This window comes from Camponotus floridanus, unplaced genomic scaffold (genome assembly GCF_003227725.1).
Source record: "Camponotus floridanus strain SB8 unplaced genomic scaffold, Cflo_v7.5 scaffold115, whole genome shotgun sequence".
Lineage (NCBI taxonomy): Eukaryota > Metazoa > Arthropoda > Insecta > Hymenoptera > Formicidae > Camponotus > Camponotus floridanus.
In genome coordinates this window covers 500,565-521,158 of record NW_020229232.1, presented here as the reverse complement: position 1 = coordinate 521,158, position 20,594 = coordinate 500,565, and the positions used below count along the sequence as shown (strand labels likewise).

Sequence of the window (20,594 nt, the reverse complement as noted above, 5' to 3'; positions counted from 1 at the left end):
TAAAGTCTCACACACATACGTACATTGAGAAAAAAAAGTTTTTGTTAACTCAACTAAACCGTTTAACTAAATTATTATTTTTTAAATTGAAATATTGAAATATTTAAGTTAAATAAATCTCATGTTAGATTTATAATAGTTAAATATTCCAATTAAAAAGACAATAATTTAGTTAAATGGTTTAGTTAAGTTAACAACTTTTTTTCTTTTACAATTAGTCTTTTCTCTGTCTACTATTTGATTGTTTTATTACGCTTTTAGAAAGTCAAGTTCTATAATGTAACTTTTAATGTTGTATTTCATATGAAATTATTATTTTAAACATAATAATTTTCTTTCTTTGCATTTCTATCATGAATAGACATTTCCAACCTTTACTAAAAAAACTAAAAATATCCCTCAATTTTTTCTCTCTTTGGACAATTTATTTACATTTATATATAATTCTCTTTATTCCTTTAAAAGTGAACATCGAGAACAAGGCACACGAGTATTGTAAATGTCAAAAAATGATCGTGCGAATATTATAGTTGTAAATATATAAAAATAAATATACTATGAATATATACTATGAATTTTCTATGTTATATATTGAATCGAAATTGCACAAAAGAGGAAAAGAAGAACAAGCCTATGAATAGACATTTCCATTTTTTATTAAAAAATTAAAAATATCTCTCAATTTTTTCTCTCTTCGGATAATTTATTTACATTTATATATAATTCTCTTTATTCCTTTAAAAGTGAACATCGAGAACAACTCTCTTTCTTCAAGCAAGTCTACATATATGACCAATATGATTAATTGATTCCATCTTTATATATTTATCATTATGTGCTATTAATTAAAGCCGTAGACAATATTTCAGAAATCAAAGTTGTGCGAACGTTGCGCGCAGGAATGGTCATGCGCAGTGGTTCGGCCGCCATGTTGGCGCGTGACTGCTACGTCATACGCGTCAAAGCTACGTCATACGCGTCATACGTGACTCGGAGTCATACGCAGTTACACGGATCGTCGAACGTCCGCATTTTTCGCGTCTTTTAACCGTTTTTAAACGAATATCGCGAGTGAACGAGCGTCGAAAGTGTCCAAGGATGATCGCGCGACTTTCATAGTGTGTCGATGGAAACGCGCGACAGCGATTTTTGACGATATTCAGTGATGGCGTCATCGCGAAGATGGAGCGAAGTCGCGTCGCGTTATTTGCGCCCTTGATGATGATTATCGGATGCGAGCGAATATCGGGAGTGCCGAATAAAGTGTCGCGCGTTCGCGTTGATGATATCGTGTGCATCAAGATCGGAATGGGACGTCCCGAGGCGAGCGAGTGGAGCGGCCTGTAGAACAGCCGGTGAACGGTGAGTAGATGTGATTTATTATCATATTTGCGTGACAATTCGTGCTCATTCGACGCTTATACAGCATCGCGATGTCCCTAATTACGTTCAAACAAATTGGCGCCGCATCATAATTCGATGCGATGCCGTGCAATTCAAATAAAGTCGATCGCGTGAAGATGGTTATGCTAGAAGCGATTTCAAATTTATTTTATATACGCGCAGTGCTGCACAGCCTATCTTGTAGGGCTGCCAACTGTTAAACGATAAATTTGTTTGATCTAACCTAACCTAACCTAACCACTGTCTTTGGATGTCGAATGTAAACACAAACGTATGCTGTCTGGATTGTATCATGCTTTTAAAAATAATATTTAATTATTTAATTAATGTATTACATTTTATTACGTAGTATATTAATCGTATTAAATGTGCGACGTACAGTTTTACACATTTTAATGAGGAGCATATAATATAATTGATTAGGTTAGATTAAATTAAAACAAACACTGCTGTGATTCATTTAACGTAATAGGATTAATTTGACGAATGTGCAGCTATTGAAGTTACATGATATTTGTGGACACATTTTTAAAGTAATCATAAGTGTCTTATCTCATCTTGATTATATGAAATTAAAATATAAAATATTTATGTATTCCACATTAACGTTATTCATTACAAGTACTATATTACTTTTCTTATATCTCAATCATATTTCATCGATGAAGCTTTTCATATATCGCAGACAATATGATACTGTGTGTGGAATTTTACATAGGTAATACATGGCTCAAAAATAATTTGTTCTCAAGTATTGTGTGCATTTCTCAAAAATAAATCAAATTAAATTATTTTAAGTAGTATCCAAAAATCACTACATTGCCAGGATTGTATCTTATTATAACTGCGATATTATCACTTTTTAATATGTGTGAGCAGCATTACATACATAAAATATATAAATTTATTTGAAACGTACAGAAATCTTATCTTATTTATAATATTTATGATATAAAAGAAAATTGCAACTCTAATGAAACAGAGCGGTGGAATAATTGGTTGATATTTATGCTGGTCTACAATATTTATCCTTTTTTCATTATTAGATTTTTGATGCTTTTTTTATTATACAGATGTTATCTGTAAATATAGTACTTGTAATGTTGCTTCTGTATCACTGTAAGCACACAAAAATGATAGCATTTGCAGGTAATTATGTTATACTTATATATCATAAGAAAGAGAAAATAAAATTAAAGTTGAATACTGAATGTGCTCTAAAGTAAATCTCATCTAAATAAATAAATGCATAAATGTGCGCCCCACATTCTTCATGAAAAAAATACATAATATTAATTTTTATGTATTATTATTTTTAGATTTTTATTCTTTTAAATTCTCTAGATGCACTTTTCATTTCTCCTCTCTTTTTTTCCAACTACTAAATATAGATCTATCATTTTTAATACAGATCTGTCATTTTTAGTGTACATTATTGCAGTAAGTGGAAGCCTATATCTATACTATCGGACGCCATTTTTGCTCCATCTTATCTTATTGAGTTCAAAATTGCGGTACTTCGTTAATCTAGTGACTTTACATTTTTTTATACATCAGCGCCATCATACATGAATTGGAACTATTTGATTACTTTTCGATATTGATTACTTGTCGATAAAATCACACAGTTTGATTTATGTCTGTACTGTCTATAAAAATTCTGGATCGGGAACACACATCTTGTTCGTATATGTATGGACTTAATTCTACATTTTATTAGCTATTTTTATACGTGTATGATTCTTTTCCATTCTAATATGTTATGAATAACATATATATTTATTATTTATTTATTTATTTTCGATAAAGAGAGAGAAAATAGAAGAAAAGAAGATTCTTTTATAATAAACTCGATTTCTCTTGATATAAAACAATTTCAAAGAATAAAAATTCTTTTCAGATAAAATAATAAAGTACCTATTTTATATACATATACGAGTATTTTAACTTTTTTGTTAAATATTGTAAATATAATGAAAAAAATTCCATTGGACGTAAGAAAGGTAAAGCTAAAAAAAAATTTACTCATAATGGAGTATCCATCTGTCAATTCCCAAAGAAACAAAATTCTTACAAAATTCTTACAAATTTCTTACAAATCTCTTACAAATTTCTTACAAAAGATAATCGATCTCTTTTTAATTCTTTCCTGTATCGAAAATGTGTAGGTGAAATTCTTATCAAGGGAATACATTGCAGTTAAACAATGTCAATATACTTATTTATTTAGAAGCCTTTAAATAAGAATATTTAATCGAGAAAGGTTTTAAACTTGTCCCCTTTTTAAGTATAGCTAATTCGACGTTCACGCATTTTACATCATGACAAACTCAGTATATATACAATACATTATAAGCGATCCGAATTATAAGGCAAATTATGAATTATGTATTTAAAATATATTATAAATATGTATTTATCTCTGTTTATATTCAATGTTTTAATCAAATATATTAAATATATAGTATATATTCTTTCTTCTTATAAATTCTAGTGATAAGGAAGTGAATATAAGATTATATAAGATTATATAAGATTATATAATCTAATATAAGATCTAATATAAGATAAATCTAATATAAGATTATATAAGAAAAATAGTTTGTTTTTTACGAAAGCTATTCAGTCTTATTCGCAAATTATACATATATTTACAAATCTAATATTTAAAATTTAAGTGATTCTTTTTTCTTTATATAAATGAAATTGAAGCTTAAATTCTTATTTTTTTACGTTTCTTTCAACTATCTCTTGTATATATGTCGGGATATATAAATACACATATTTACACACATATATTTTTACTTAAAAGATAGTCGAAGAAAACATATCAAGCTTCTCTCGCATAAAATGATATTTATGATAGATATCGTTATCAGAAGAACAGATATAAAGATTTTAATCACCAGTTACATATATTTATAATAGATGTCGTTATCAGAAGAACAGTGAAGATTTTAATCACCGGTTACATATCGCGGATACAATGACAGTTATGTTTTCTTTCGCTGGCTTCTTACGATGACGACGCGATGCTTCTGAGAGTGCTTTTTTATTCCTTTAGAACCATTCGATCGAATTTTACCGAGATTTGCATAGGCACGTATAAAATGAGAGCTAGCTTTGAAATACGATGAAACAAATTTGAAGAGAGAGAGGGAGTAGACATTCGAAAAAAGAGAATGTGTATCTCTGCATTCTGAAACTTTCAGGGCGCCCTTGAATTTGCTTTCTCTCTGCCAGAGAAACCGTTCGATTGTTGATATAATGTTAAATATTTTGATGACAGCTTGTGCCATGTCGATAGTCATCGAATTTTTATAAAAAGAGAACAATTTGCTATTAAGACTATTCCTAATTTCGAGTTATCGTATATATATTGACGTAAAAATGTGTAAAATGTGGAAAAATTTGTTTATCAAAAATCATTTTAATTAAAATCTTAATCGATCTATGCATTTTTCGTTTCTTCATTTAAATTAGAAAGCATATTACATATTATGAGTGAAAAGAAATAAAAATATTTAAAATATATATTTACAAAAGATGATAATAATTAATATTAATCGTAATATCTTAGAAAGATTCAAAAATTCGTAAACAACATCTGTGTGAGATAATAAATGCAAGTGTGATATCAAGATCGCTAATAATGACCTAATTTGGTCAGATAGAAATGTTGATATCGCTTATCTGTAGCAATCGAACACGTGATTCAGATAAAATCTTTGAGTCACATCTCTCACTATGGACCTTTTCAAACACATTTCACCGAACTCGTGTATATATATATATATATATATATATATAAGTATTTTCTTCGATGTATAATCCATTATGTAACATATTTTGGAACAAATGACATTACTTTACTTAAAAAATGGAATTATCAAAGTTACTACATAAAAATTAATATTCATATATATAATTAATGCATGTGTATTTAAGATTTCTGTCAATGTATAATGAAAGCGACTTTCTTCATACTTTCTCGCTTTTAACAGTTTACGTTTTATACAAGAGATCAGTTTTCTACAGTCCATCGCATGCTTTAAATGTCGTGTCGTGTCTCACGCTAATTCGTTAATTGTCATACAGGAAAAGAGTATAATTATATTATTAATTATAATAATTATTAACTATAATAATTACACTATTAACTATTTAAGCAAAAAGAGATAAATAAGAGAATAAACGAAGTGTCTATCTGGAAATATGGGAATCTTTACGCGATCAGTTTTGGAAATTTCGGATTCTCCGAAAGAGGTGAGATATAAAATAAAATTACTGCAATGAAAAAAGTATGCATCGATAATTTGATAATCTCTAGTGATAATCTTATAAAAGAGATAAAAGAGATAAAAAGAGGAGTAAGAATTAATACGAATAGAAATAAAGTATATTGAATCACAGGCGCTGGCAATGGCAACTAACGTATCGTCACAGATACATCATGTGTCTAGAGCGAAACGGGGACAAGCAATCGGCTCTGTCCGAGGATTTTGTGGGTGTACAATTTGGATGACAGGGCTTTCCGGTGCCGGGAAAACTTCCATTTCTTTTCGACTTGAAGAATATCTTGTTTCTCAAGTATGTTATTTATGCTATTACTTTATCGTACACACACGACAACTAATGATTTATTAAAAAATTCTAAAATAGATAAACGTGTATATGGCAAGCAGAGATCATTCATCTCTGAAAGCTCACTGTCTCTCTCTTTAATATCATACACATTTATTTTATAATTTAATTTAATCACTCCACTTAGCAATATATTAAAATTCAATAATTATTTCTCGAACAAAAGGGAATTCCTGCGTACAGCTTGGATGGCGACAACATACGCACTGGTCTGAATAGTAATCTGGGCTTCAGCAAAGAGGACCGCGAAGAGAATGTGCGTCGTGTCGCCGAAGTCGCGAGGCTCTTCGCGGATGCTGACATCATCACCCTCTGTAGCTTCGTATCGCCGTTCGCGGAGGATCGGAAAATGGCACGCGAGATTCACAGAAATGCCGATTTGTCCTTCTTCGAGGTATTTGTCGAGGCGTCTCTTGAGGTATGCGAGTCCCGCGACGTCAAGGGGCTTTATAAAAAGGCGCGCCAGGGTATCATAAAGGGTTTCACCGGTATCGATCAGAATTACGATGTGCCGATCACGCCTGATCTCATCGTCAACACAGAGAATGCCACCGTTCAACAATCCACCGATCTCGTTATCGATTTTCTCCAGCGCAAACATGTTATACCAAAATTGGACGACTCTAAGCAACCTTTCCAGGAGCTGTTCGTGAAGGAGGATAGATTAGAAGATGTCCGAAAGGAAATGAGAACTCTTCCAGCCTTGGAGATCGGAGAGATAGATGTGCAATGGGTCCAAGTTCTTGCTGAAGGATGGGGGACACCTCTAAAAGGATTTATGAGGGAGCATGAATATCTTCAAGTAAGTTTAAACCTATCCTATATAATAAGTTATGTCCTACATATAATAGTTATATCTTAAATTAACAGACGTTATGGAAATTAATATAAGAAATCAAATTACCGTTTTTTTTTCTTATACAGACGCAACATTTCAATTGTCTATATGAAAACGGAGTTCAAATCAATCAATCAATACCCATTGTTCTTGCCATAAGTACCGTCGATAAAGAACGCTATTTCGATGCAAATGCGCTTGTTCTCAGATATCAAGGTAAAAATCTTGCAATATTGCGCAATCCGGAATTTTACCATCACCGTAAGGAAGAACGTTGCTGTCGACAATTCGGCACAAACGATTCTAGACATCCGTATGTTCGAATAATTCGGGAATCCGGCGACTGGTTGGTTGGCGGCGACTTGGAAGTGGTTGAAAGAATTCGATGGAACGATGGTCTGGATCATTACAGACTCACGCCTAACGAGATCAGGATCAGGTGTCAGGAGATTGGCGCCGACGCGGTTTTTGCTTTCCAATTGCGAAATCCGATACACAATGGACATGCGTTGTTGATGCAGGTTGATGGATGTTGACTTTTTCTGTATGAAATAACAAAATCGTCTCCGTGTAAACTGAAATGTTCGTTTATCACTTTTGCATAAATAATCTTGTTGCATTTCAGGACACTAGAAAATACCTTATTGAAGAGCGTGGCTTCAAGAAACCAGTTCTTCTCCTGCATCCTCTAGGTGGATGGACTAAAGACGACGATGTTCCTTTACCGATTAGAATACAACAGCATCAGGCTGTCCTCGAGGAAAATATTTTGCACAAGGATACTATTCTCGCTATTTTTCCGAGTCCTATGTGTTACGCTGGTCCTACCGAAGTCAGTATAATTTTGGCAATATTTTGTTAAACGATATTTCTTTTACGCGTTCAATATCTCTGATATATATAAACTTACTAATGTATTTAGAAAACGCTAAATTATTTATCTAATTTCATATTTTAGGTGCAATGGCATGCCAAAACTCGTATGATCGCAGGGGCAAATTTCTATATCGTTGGTAGAGATCCCGCCGGAGTGCCGCATCCTGATAAATCCAGTACACCGGATGGCAATCTTTATGACGCCACTCATGGCGCACGCGTCCTTTCAATGGCACCAGGCTTGCAAAATCTTGAAATTATCCCTTTTAGGGTAGCTGCCTACGACACTAAAGCGAAAAAAATGTCTTTCTTCGAAGCTGAACGGCAGCAAGATTTTATTTTTATCTCCGGCACTAAAATGCGCGGTATATATCTATATCTTTCTTATTTAAATTATCTATTAACTCAAAATTTGATATTAATTTCAATTATGTGGCTCATACATAACTCCACAAGATTTATAAAAATATTTATTTTCTTTTACGTAAGCTTTGGCCAAAAATGGGGAAGATCCTCCCGAAGGTTTCATGGCGCCGAAAGCATGGAAAATTATCGCAAAATATTATCAAACTGCGCACACATGAAGACGAATTATCGGAATAAATAATTGATATTTTTGTAAATGACATAATATAACTGATACTTTTTTATATTGTATACATACAACATTGATATTATTTTTACAATTTTATTTGAAGTAATAAATATAATAAAATAAAATATTAACGAAATATCAGGTATATTGATAAACTATTATGGAATTAAAAAGTGCGATAATATATGTACATATAAAACAATTCTTGTATTTTGTTGCTAGTCTGTTATCTCTGGGAATATCTTTATTTATTGCATCGAATGACACGGAAGGACATTTTGTAACTTAAATATATTCGACAATCAATCACGAAAATTGTCGATAAAAAGTATTCTGATACCATTTAATCGGGTATATCTGCAACATATAATATTTTATCACTCTTAATTTAATTTTCGTATATTCTTACATAAATCATTTTTTCGCTCGAATAAATTAGCAAATAAAAATGTTACGTGTCTTCACGTTTACCTTCTTCTTCAGAATCGGATATTCGGGTAGCCTGGAGCGAACTTTGCTTCGTTAGTGTTCGGGCTAGGCCACGTGGTCTTGGTGGCGGCGATTGCTTGTTCCAAAGCGCCTCCAATTGATCAAAATGTTGAGATTGCGCTAAAGCGGCCTGTTCGGGGCCTAAACCAGGTTGAGAACCGGCTAAACCTGCTTTGCTGATTTCTTCCATAGACGCACTCACGCTAAAACGACGTTTCTCAATATTCGAGACTCTGATATCTAAAAATAAATGTAAAATTATTATATAAATTAAATTCGTATATCTCATTTTTTTTAAATTTGATTATATGGTTTTGTTGAGCGATGTTTTAAAATTATATCACAATTAATAATTAATAATCAAAATGATCAAATACCTGACGTAAGATGCCCATACTTTCGTTGCCAGGTATAAGTATCTAAGGATACCTCCTTCTTCAGTAATCTTCTAGCAGGTCGTTTTGGTCCTGGCGGTCTCAAGTCTCGTGGCGCTACATACAACGGCAGCTTGACATATTGTGCAGGAGTATTGTGCAGACATAGAATAGGCATGCATTTGTGTTCTAATAAATGCACTGCCATCCTGGAACAATCGGTAGACATTTCAACCCCTAAAACCGGTACATGTAGCATGATGGAACTGAGCGGAGTGCCCTTCTTCGTATCCCAGACAATGAGGCTCTTGTCCTCGCTCCCGGAAGCAGCTAAAGTGCCGTCGCCGGAAAGACGTACGCAAGTCACGTAACCCAGGTGACCTGTGAGAGTATGCAAATCGGTTCCGGTGTTGATGTCCCAGACGATCAAGTTAGCGTCCCTGGAGCCGGATACCACTATAGACTTGTCAAGCACCGCGACTGCAACGCAAGTTACATGATCGGTATGGCCAACCAACACTTGAGAAAGTTTACCGCCAACCAATTGCCACACTTTTAGGCTCATGTCGCGAGATCCAGTGATCAGGTACTGAGAATCGGGCGTTGCCACCAAACATGTGATATCTTGCGAGTGCGATACTTGATGCTTTTCTTCGGGACCGGCTCCCAGACTGAGTATGCGCACCTGATTATCGCCAGATCCGCATACCGCATATCTGAAGTAACGAATTAATTATATTGATATTACGAAAAAGCGATTAAAGTTCAAATAAAATTCGAACAATGATTCAAACAATTAATTATTAACAATTAATTATACTGATAAAAATGTAAGGAATAAATATAGGTAGAAAAGCAAGATAAAGAATATTTCAGCATAGAGGATTATATAGGTCTGCTTTTGTCCTACCTCATATCGGACGCAACAGCAAAACATCGTCCAGGTCCGCAAACAGATTGGATCAGTGTACCACTATCTGCTGCCCATACTCTGATAACGCCAGCTCGATCTGAACTGACCACCCTCCTTCCATCCAGCATAGCGGTGACAGCGGTCACTGGTGCCTGATGTCTGAACGTAGCTACGACAAGCCCCAGTGTCAAACCCCACACGCGCACTGTCTTGTCCTCAGATCCTAAAGAATTTTTTATTTTTTATTTAATACAATTACACATATTAACAACAAAATATTTAATCATAAAAAAAGAAATCATTTTATAAGATATAAAAACATATACCAGATGCGACAAAAAGTCCTGACGCGGAAAATGCAATGCAAGTGATACTAGCGATATGTCCTTCCAGTGTGGACAACAATTCATGAGTATTCAGCTGCCATAAATTAACCAAAGAATCGACACCACCGGTGACTGCCATTGCGCCATCCCTGGAAATATCCAAGCAGGATATCGGCGCGGTATGAGGTTGTAAAGAATCCTGTTTTCCGGGTTTTTGCGGTTTCGGCGGTGGTTCTTCACCGCGGAAGCTCCAATAAGTCACACGACCTCCTCCACCAGTTATCAGAAAATCATCTTTCTCAGTTACCTGCGAGAAACAAAAGTAGAAATGCTATAGAGATTGAACAAAAGATTGAAGAAAACAATGAAACTGGCGTAAATGAGAAAAAAAGTGATTGTAATTTTGCGTTTAATCACCTTAACCGAAGTGACGCTTGCCGATGGATTAGCAGGTAAGGTTCTAATCAATTTTCCGCTATGCATATCGAACACGGATACTCTGCCCTCGGTACCGCCAGCGATAGCTCTTCTACAATCTTTTGCCAAGCAGAGACTTTTAACTGGTCCCTGATGTCCTCTAAGCGTGTGGATCTCCGTGCCTGTTGCCAAAGATCTCAGATAGAGCTTCTGATCTTCACAAGCGGCTAGAAGAAAAACTGAATCCGCGGACACGTCTAACATGACCACCGGAGAAGGAAGAGTAATGCTATTAAGAAGACTGAAGCTTTCCAAAGACCAAAGACACACAGTTCCGTCGACTGATCCTGAAACCAAGACTTCCCCCGCTGAATCAACGCGAATAGTAGTGACAGGACCACGATGATGATCAACTTTCATTAGAACCTCGCCAGTGAGCAAGCTGGTGGCAATAATTCTGGAATCTTCACCACCACTTACAATAACAGAATTGTTAAGGGCCGTGGTTAAAGTGAGAACTGGTGCGATATGCTCGCAAATTCGACGTTTCATGATAAGCTCTTTCATATCCCAGACGATAATAGAAGTGTCTTCGGAGCCGGTTAGCAGATACTGTGAGTAATGAGTAACGGCTAAACACGAGATTGGACTGGAATGTCCTGGGAGAAAATAAATATATTAATTAATCTTTTTATGAAAAATTATGATGGAAACATCCTTGAAATTTGGAATAAAATAAAAATCAATTTAAATAATTCGTTAATTTATATCATATGAAATTTCTGTCTTTACCTTTGAAAGTATGAACGAGCTGACTCGACATTACGTGCCATAATTGAGCATCTCCTTGCGGTGGTACAACGATAACATGTTGACCCGATGGTGCCGCTTCGATTAACTTGACCCCTTGAGGACACGTAATTGCTCGAATCTGCAGTGGCAGAGGTGGTTGTAGCCATCCGTTCAAGGGTACGAGCAAAGGAGCGGTATAACCATCACACCAAGCCATAGCTGCCATAACCATTCTACTAACCTTAATGAAGTGGTAGAATAAGCTTTTTTGTGGATCGATATCATTTTTTATTGTTAGCAGATAAAAAAGACTCACGAGGTCACCGCCGTCTTCAGCGACCGGCCTTAACCAGCAAATGAGCTGAGCGGCGAGCTGAAGCGGATCCCTGGTAAGGACATCGCTAGATTTCCTCACAGCATAATATACAAGTTCCAAGTCACGTTCAAGGAGATACCGTCTAGCGTGTTCAAGGACGCATCGAAGATAGCTTACAGAGATCATTTGAACAGCCGCAAGAAGAAAATCGAACGCGCAAACGGCGAGTTTCTTCAGCTTATCAACGTCGGAAGCTCGCAAAAGGTGCAGCCATGCTTCTTCAACATGTCGAAGAGTATATGTAAGATCCTGCGTTTGCGGCGCGCTTTGAAACGGGGTTTCTTTGGCAACGGGAGAGGCTGGATTCTTCGGAGATTTATCGGAGCTATCATCGGCATCTTCGGAAAAGAAGAGACTGGCCAGTTCCGCGTGATAGCTGCGAGAGTCATCTTGATTCGAAAGATACTTTCTGAGAGCGACTTCGCGAAATTGATTGCGCCAGGAGAACATTAATCGTCCGCTCATCACTCGTACCTAGAATAATTTGTAAAATAAAAATGTACGAAAAGTAATATGGAAATGTTAAAATGAAATTAAAAGCGATTATCTGTGTCGAGACTAATCTATTATACTTATTATAAGACTTGCCTTGAGCCACGGTGCAAATGTTCTTCTGACCAAGCACCAAGTCGCAAAGTTGAATTGACTCTCCTCCAGGAGCAAAGGTCCTTCTCCTCCAGTAGGCATGATCAATTCAAGTATTTCTGTCTCCGACAAACCGTATTCAGTGCAAGCGAGAATCGAAGCAATTCGATTAGCAGCGTCAAGTCCAACAAGCTCCTCCAAGTGCTCCAAAGCCACGTCGACGCGTGGTATTGCAGATATGCAGCCAGATAAATCAACAAGAATGTCAGCGCTGCGCAAACGATCCTTTTGAAGCGGCGTAAGACGCATTCCTTCAGGTGGAAGCGCGGACGTAGCGACGAAATGGACGCCTGCGGGAAGAGCGAGCGGTAACCAGGACAAGGCGGCGACAATATCGCACTCGAGTGGATGGAAGCGATGAAGATCGTCGAGAAGAATAATTAATTGATCCGGAAGCGGATGCTCCTCTATGCGGCGCATGATGAGGTTGAACCAATTATTGAGGTAGAGCGGATCAAAGGAGGCGTCGCGTGGTAGATTGCCATCGTTGTCACCGGAAAGAAAACCAACATGTTGACAAAGAATACGGAGGAGCTCCAAGCTGTAAGCGGATCGAGGTGTTGCAGTGCACAGTCGGACGATGCGGAGTGTTGGCGCTGAAAGCCAGTCAGGCGAGTTTTGGTAGACGCGCGCGAGAATGGAGGATTTACCAGAGGACTTGGGTCCATAGATCAGAATAGGCCCATGCTTATGCTCCTTGCCTAGAAATGTACGAGCATATATGTATATACATAGTCCGTTTTTTCATCCTCTTACGCAATTATATTGTCATCTTGCAAACGTAAAGTTATTGTACCTGCAAGGATAAGCTTTTTCACTCGCTCCACAACTTCGTCACTTTCATTGGCCAACGGTAATTCTCGAAGAAGGGCGAAATGCGCCATACTCTCGGCGTAGACTTCCTGAACCATCTTCTTACGACTTTTGATTTCCGGATCAGCTTCTACGGATGCGTTCACCAGCTGCTGCAACCTGTCCAGTATCAGTTCTCGAAGCTTTCCAAGATACTCATCGTGAACATCGTAGTCGGCATCGATATTGCCATTACGATATTCCACGTGTAAATGCAGGACATTGTCATGAGGCAGAGTGGCCTGAACGCGGTCTTTGAGCTTCTCGGCAGCAGGTGTACATTTCGGAGCGTCGTTGCCCGTCCATTCGCGAATCACAGCCATTATTCCCAAACCTTGCTGGTCTAGACCTGATAGGAATGCTCCAACGATGATATACCGTCGATAAATTATTAGTACTCTTATATATATATGTGTGTATGTGTATGTCTGTTGTAACGAAATATACCTATAGTAATAAGAGAAATCTTTTAAAATTTCAAACGTTTGTATTCTAGCCATATTCATCAAGCATTCAAAAATAAATAATTTTTATACGGCCAAAATTTTGATCGTCAATTAATAGATATTAATTGATATGAAATTGGACTGGATTCAGAGACTAAATCTCCTTTAAACTAACGAGATGGCTAAAAATAACTCGTTTCGAGCAGCAATTAAATTTCCTGACTAAAAAACGAATTAACGAGACATTAAACGAAGTAGAAAATGGCTCAATTTTCAGCTTTTACGTATAAAAGCCTCTTGTTATGACGTGCGATGCAGAATAGTCGTCGCGCGTTTGACGGAGAGTAATTTAAGCGGCGCACTTTATGCTTGACCCAAAAGATCAGCACATCTCCTATTTTTAGAGAAGAAAGCTCGACGGAATCCGCCATTATAGCAGATCGAAGCAATCTTGAAATATGTCATGCCACACCGACAACGTGTCACCGTATGAGAGCCGATCAAATATTGACAGCGGAAGCAGTGACGGTAACCCGATCCGTATAGCGTTATTTATATATCGATCTTTGCGAAGATATGACATGTATGTAACATATGCCGGAATATCAATCACTCTTACGGATCTCTTACGATCTTGTCGCGTGTCTATTCTCACATTTTAGAGACTTGATAAATGTGTGACTTTGATAATATGACTGATAATATGACTGATTGATGAATATTTTCAACTGTTACTCACTTAGGCCGTACTCCAATTGTCGTTCCATCGTACTCTTCAAGATACACCTCAACTCTTGATTGTCTGGTTGCTCCAGGATCGCACATTCCGCGGCGGTCCTTAGCGCCCGCCGTAGGTCCGGCTCTTGATCCTTTTGCCATTCTCGTTGAGCGGTTTGCACGCTGTTCACACGTTGGTAATGGTTCAAAAGTAGGTGAAAAAGGGAAGGACAATTCTAAACATCAAGCATTACCTATTAGCATTCAACACGTAAGAGTGCCCGTTGTGCTCGTAATAATCTTTAAGAAGAGCGCAGTGTGCGAGGAGCGTTTGGAAGGTAGCTTCTTTCAATTCCGTTGGTATCCACCCTACGCTATAATTTGTTCCCGTCAACAGCTGAAAGGATAACAAATGGACAAAGTTATTCCTCTGCATTTCGAGCAGACGTAGGAGAAGAAAATGCAAGAAGAGAGAAGGAGATATACGCGAAATAAAATGAGAGAGAGAGAGAGAGAAATATCATCTGAGATATGATCAATGAATATTTTCGTGTAGCACTGTAGTAGATGCAGTATAACCAGTGGAGTATTCCATTAGGATATTTGGTAGGATATGCGCATACAATTTCTAATTCTACGCGGTAATGAAAAATAAATGTGGTGACAGAGTGCCGATCGATAATGACGCCAAATGTTTCTTACCAGGAGGAAGCATCCCCGGGAATGTCGGTGGGACGCGTTTATCTCCTCCAAGAAGAATTCCGCCAGACGTGGATTGATATCCGGGTTATCACCGGTTCCGTATTGCATATCCACCAGAAGCACCTGCGCAAGGCGAGCACTTTCGCAAGCGGTCAACGAACACACGATCGTTAAAATAAATGAATTCGCTTACTGACCTCGATTCCCATATCATCGTAAATTGATTGCAGTTCCGGACCGACCACCTCCAGCAGCTGTTTGCGCTCTTCCGTAAAGTCTGTAGCCGGCAGAAATGTCGAGCGAATTTAATTTCATGTTATTGAGAGGTTTTCTCTACCGGGAGAGCTTTATACCGGTTTTGCGTCGCGTTTATTACGTGGTAATGTTATTGCAAAATTATTGAGATTCTGAATCTTATTCAATACGACGATATTTATCTAATACAAAGTATTTACTTCTAAAAAAGCATGGGAATTCTCAAAAATATTTTTCATTTGATTGAAGTTCTCAGGGATATCTTTTCTAAAGAAAATCAGGAAGGAAATTCTCATGAAATTTTATTGGAAATTTTTTAAATGACTCAAGGGATTTCAAAAAATTCTCTCTTTAATTATCTACAAATAGTCGGCAATTCGTTGATAAGAAAGCCAAATTGCATAAAAAATCTTTAAAATATTCTTGGGAATTTTATATAAAAATATCTGGAAGGAATACTACTTTCAGAAAATTTTTTTACAAGATTTAAGTAGGGACACCCTGTAATAAATTTTATAGTGGATTCGTACGCTTCATATGCGAGCAAAATTTATTGAAATTTTGAAATTTTGGGAAAATTTACCATCTCTTTCGCTGGCGATGAATATCTTGATGAGTCTCGGTGCTGGTAGATGTGCGGGGGGTGAACCGCCTTTGATAACCCCCGCGATCAACTCCACCTCAAGATTCATTGTTTTTGAGAGTTTCGCGATTCGAATTAGATGCTAATCATTGCTTACGCATTTTTATATGCGACTCCATTTCTCGTAGAGCCTGAGATATCTTTATTTTCGTCCTACACTACGTTGTATCGTTCGATCGCTAAAGCTTTGTCGACCGTTTTATCATTCGAGACTTTGATTTCTTAAAGATACGTATGTGTATTTGTATGTGTGTATGTATGTATTGTAAACTCTACTGCATGTATCTTTTTTTTTAATATTTTTTCTATTTTTAACTCCACATAAATTCGTAATTCTTCATACGGACGTTTGGATTAATTAAGCTTATCCGACTCTTTTATCGTCGGACGTCTGGACGTGGGACAGCTCGAGTGCTTAGACTTATATATGTATGTGAATTTCTTATCCAGCGCTAGACTTTTAAATTCTTCACGACATTAAATCTTCCAATGCGAAGTGTCTAAATATCTCGAGCATAAATCTTTTAGATTTCTGCGTTTTCTGACGTTCTAACAACTTAGTTATTATATGTGCAAGGTACTCGTGTATCGATATATGTACTTGTGATCGATCCGGCGATCATTAATTAAACAACATACAATAGTCGATGCTCAACAAATAATAGAGATTGTGATTTTCGATCTATAGCTCGTTATTATATATTTGTATGCATATATATATGCTTTGTTTTACATATATATTCTATATATTTATATTAATTTAGCAACTAGTTAATCAGCTACGATTGTCTTCGCTTGCGAATGCAATGAGCGTTACATTAATCCGTTAATATACGACTAGGCGATACTCTCGATTGCCCTCGCGATACCATCCTATCGATCGCTAAATAATGTAAGATCGATGACTTGCGAAAGCGATCTGATCGCCTTCCGATCGTTATGTTAGTTTGTACTTATCCCAAGCGTGCTCATTGGTCATTGCCCAATTAGTTGACGGGCCAAGGTATATGATGGGCTTTAGGGAGAATATCAACCGCCCTGATGTGCGGCATCCTTTACGTTCCCATTTTCAGGGTGAAGACCTTCTGTAACACGAAAACAGATAGAGAGAGAGAGAGAGGGATATAGAGATCCCGGTTTGGGATTCGACTGAAATTTCGTCCCCTCGCGTGGAGACGAGGCTTAATATCGGATGAAAGATGTTCCCACGCCCGCGCTCCAAAGTCAAATCGATCGAGCTTTCTTTTGACAAATTCGGAGCCTGCGTGTCGCACTTTACGCACAAGGATGCGAGCATATTTTAAGAGGGTTTGCGCGATGCGTATCGATCTTTTCGACCGACAACGGCATACATGACGCGGATACAGGGCGCGACATTCGACAGTGCATATACATCGATAATCTCAAATTTACATTTCGACGTATATACCTGTCAAATGCACGCGTCGGTGTGTATCAGCGTCATATCCCCGTCACAGCTAGTGTGAACTTTTGACCCGCTCCAGCACGTGGCTGAACTGTCGTGACCATTGTTATTTTCGCGAGCTCGAAATTACAAGCTGGCGAAAATCGTTCGAGCTAAGTTTCTCGGATATTAATTTTAATCACGAATACAATTCAGTCGCGCCAAGTAGATAATTCAACGCAAATGGGATTGATAGAAATGAAATTGTCGAGTTTCGCTGAATCGGATAAATCCAGTATTTTTAAGTTAGAATATATATATATATATAAAAGCAGAGAGAGCTGGCTAAAATTAATTACAATTATAAATTATACAATTAATTACAATCATAAATTATATAATAATGACCAGCATTTAGCTCTCTTATTAATGGAGAGAATCAAAACACACATGCATATTAGGTGTTTTTTTTTTCATTTTACGTTTAAAATAAAAAAAAAATCTTGTACGATATACGCGCGTCTTTCAGGGAATAAACATACTTTCGAATTTATGGGAATTTCGATGTATCTAAGTACACAGTTTCTCGTTATGTGGTTTCCTCGCGGACCTCGGGATACGTGTTGCATCGAGAAAGTGAGCAACGCGCGCGACACGTACAAATATTTGCTATCCCGCGCACACACTCGGCTAGGACGAACATGGCAAACAAAAAAGGAGAAACGTCGCCAAGTGTCGACGACAATTATCGAGTCGTTGCGACGCAGTTAGATCAATCGTGCGAATCAACGACGAGAAATTCGCGTTATCGGAACAGAAGGCGAGAGCTTTGAAGCAACATTTTTCAATAAAGTACAATATACCGTTAATGATAATAAGCCGGAAAAGGCCGCGCGTTGGACGATAGCTATCGCGTTATTACGAAAGGAAAAAACGAAGGGAATTCACCCGCGACACACGTGAAAGGCGACGATAAGAAGATAAAAATAGAGGAATCTCATCGCGTAGAGAATTGTTACTAAACATAGTTCCACCCGGAGCTGACCAATTAACCTTCCGCCAACGTACGAACCCCATCTCGATCACGTATTTGTTTACAAAGTTTATATCCGATACCCACTTGAATCGTACCATAAATTTTTTCTCTTTTTTTAGCAAATGCCATCGAATTTTATAATTAATTTTTTAACTCGTCTTTAGTCGATATATAAGTCATTTAATGCGAATAAATAAATATATATATATATATATATATATATATATATATATATATATATAAATAATATGAGAGTTTCTTCTTTTTCTTAAACCTCTCCATAATTCATAAATGCATTCGCATCTTTTATTATTTTACATAAGCTATTTCGCGCGCGCGTACAATAATTACACCATCGCCTCCATGTTTCGCCGAATTAATTCGGCGTTTGTGTCGCAAGATCGTAACGAGAGGAGGATATTCCAGCCGAGCTAGGAAAGAGCAAAACAATCGACGACGCGTCATCGCGGATTATCGGCGGAAAGCGTTAAATCGAGAGTGGCGGGGCGATTGCATTCCCGAAATATTAGATTTATTAAACATAAGACGTCACAACTGCTTCCCTCACGAGCCTCATTCTTCCCTTCCCCGCTCCCTCCGTTATTCGCACAGTGGCGTTCTATTTGAATCCCGCTGAAATTTTCATTTTGCGTTTTATCAGCCCCCCGCGACCGACGAGCGGCTATCGCCGCCGCCCGCGAAGGATGCGCGGAAGGAAGGTGGATGAAAAAATCGCGGCCTGGCCCGGTCGATGCGGGACTCGAAAAAAAAAAGAGGGGAGAAGAAGGAAGAGGGGGAGGGGGAGGGAGGATCCAGTCAAAACAAGGCTTACCTAGGTCGCCGAGCAGCTACTATAACGAAGGCCTTCACCTGCTCACGCGGACGACGGCACCACTACTGATAACGCAGTCAAACGGCCGACGCCTCGCGGAGCGCTGAACGCCAAGCGCCGACGCCGTCGTCGCCCCCGACGTCGGCGCCGACGCCGGCGTCGAAGCCGATATCGGTGATTTCGGTGCGAGTGTAGGATAGAGAGGGAGGGAGAGGATAGTTGTACGGTATATATATCGAGATGTTATCTATATCCTCTCTCGAACGATACAAATTTGCATCTATTATTGTAATAGCGAGTAGCTTTTTATACATACGCGCGCGATATATTTTATACATCACAAGATTAAAATAGTGATGTATATGTGTTGGGATAAATTAGGAGATTTTTCGATATATCGATAAAAAAATAGAAAAAGCGGACTAAAAATTTTGAAGCATTTTTTTCGTAATATACAGTTGGTGAGTTATAAAAAATTGGGTGGTACACGGACAAGGCTCGTTAAAAGATGTACAATAATTTCCCGTATAATATGTGTAATGTATGTATGTATGTATGTGTATGTGTGTGTGTATGTATATCTATATATATGTATATATCTATATATGTATATATAAATGTTTTATTAAATAATAGGCTAAATTGTCATGCTATTTTTGCTTCTAGCAAATCGTAAAATATGATGACAAAAAGAAATCAATGCCAGGAAACTTGTTTGGCAGCGCGATACAGTATGAACAGCATGATTATATTTTACAATATTCATTTTTTTTATTTACTATAACACTCGCCAGTACTCTATATATTCATTCATCATTATTTATTTCTTATAAAGTCTTTATAGGCGAGTCTTTTATATCCGCTTCGACGATCACGTATCAGTACTTTACATTCACGTGAAATTATTCTCCGCATCTCCTCCTATTCAATTACATAATTCAATTGCAATATTCTTTAATCGTAACGTTTATCGATTGTTTGAAATTATCGTCGCGACGTTGCAATGTCTAATCTTAT

At 37.2% G+C, this 20,594-nt stretch overlaps 2 protein-coding genes across 5 annotated transcripts; one reads left to right on the top strand and one right to left on the bottom strand.

Moving 5' to 3' along the window:
• The first annotated feature begins 1,342 nt into the window (after positions 1–1,342).
• On the top strand, positions 1,343–8,438 carry LOC105258889 (bifunctional 3'-phosphoadenosine 5'-phosphosulfate synthase). 3 transcript variants are annotated; one of them, XM_025415135.1, is made up of 7 exons: positions 1,343–1,362; positions 5,818–5,994; positions 6,215–6,850; positions 6,973–7,407; positions 7,512–7,718; positions 7,845–8,127; positions 8,252–8,438. In XM_025415135.1, the coding sequence occupies exons 2-7, from the start codon at positions 5,827–5,829 to the stop codon at positions 8,344–8,346; spliced, it is 1,824 nt and encodes a 607-aa protein (XP_025270920.1). In that variant the 5' UTR covers positions 1,343–1,362; positions 5,818–5,826; the 3' UTR covers positions 8,347–8,438. The 3 variants fall into 3 exon arrangements, with proteins under 3 accessions (XP_025270920.1, XP_011268758.1, XP_025270915.1); XM_011270456.2 differs by lacking the exon at positions 1,343–1,362 and adding an exon at positions 5,322–5,670; XM_025415130.1 differs by lacking the exon at positions 1,343–1,362 and adding an exon at positions 5,554–5,670 and having other exon boundaries at positions 5,851–5,994.
• Positions 8,439–8,511: 73 nt separating this feature from the next.
• Positions 8,512–19,715, bottom strand: LOC105258888 (NACHT domain- and WD repeat-containing protein 1). 2 transcript variants are annotated; one of them, XM_011270455.3, is made up of 16 exons: positions 19,578–19,715; positions 16,245–17,389; positions 15,604–15,683; positions 15,407–15,529; positions 14,959–15,101; positions 14,727–14,887; positions 13,486–13,890; positions 12,633–13,390; positions 11,985–12,518; positions 11,669–11,909; positions 10,877–11,535; positions 10,460–10,766; positions 10,131–10,356; positions 9,224–9,936; positions 8,829–9,086; positions 8,512–8,714 (listed from the first exon to the last, which is right to left on the bottom strand). In XM_011270455.3, exons 2-16 carry the CDS (start codon positions 16,351–16,353, stop codon positions 8,701–8,703), a joined length of 4,731 nt encoding a protein of 1,576 aa, XP_011268757.1. In that variant the 5' UTR covers positions 16,354–17,389; positions 19,578–19,715; the 3' UTR covers positions 8,512–8,700. The 2 variants fall into 2 exon arrangements, with proteins under 2 accessions (XP_011268757.1, XP_025270904.1); XM_025415119.1 differs by lacking the exons at positions 15,604–15,683; positions 16,245–17,389; positions 19,578–19,715 and having other exon boundaries at positions 13,486–13,988; positions 15,407–15,441.
• Between the last annotated feature and the right edge of the window lie 879 nt (positions 19,716–20,594).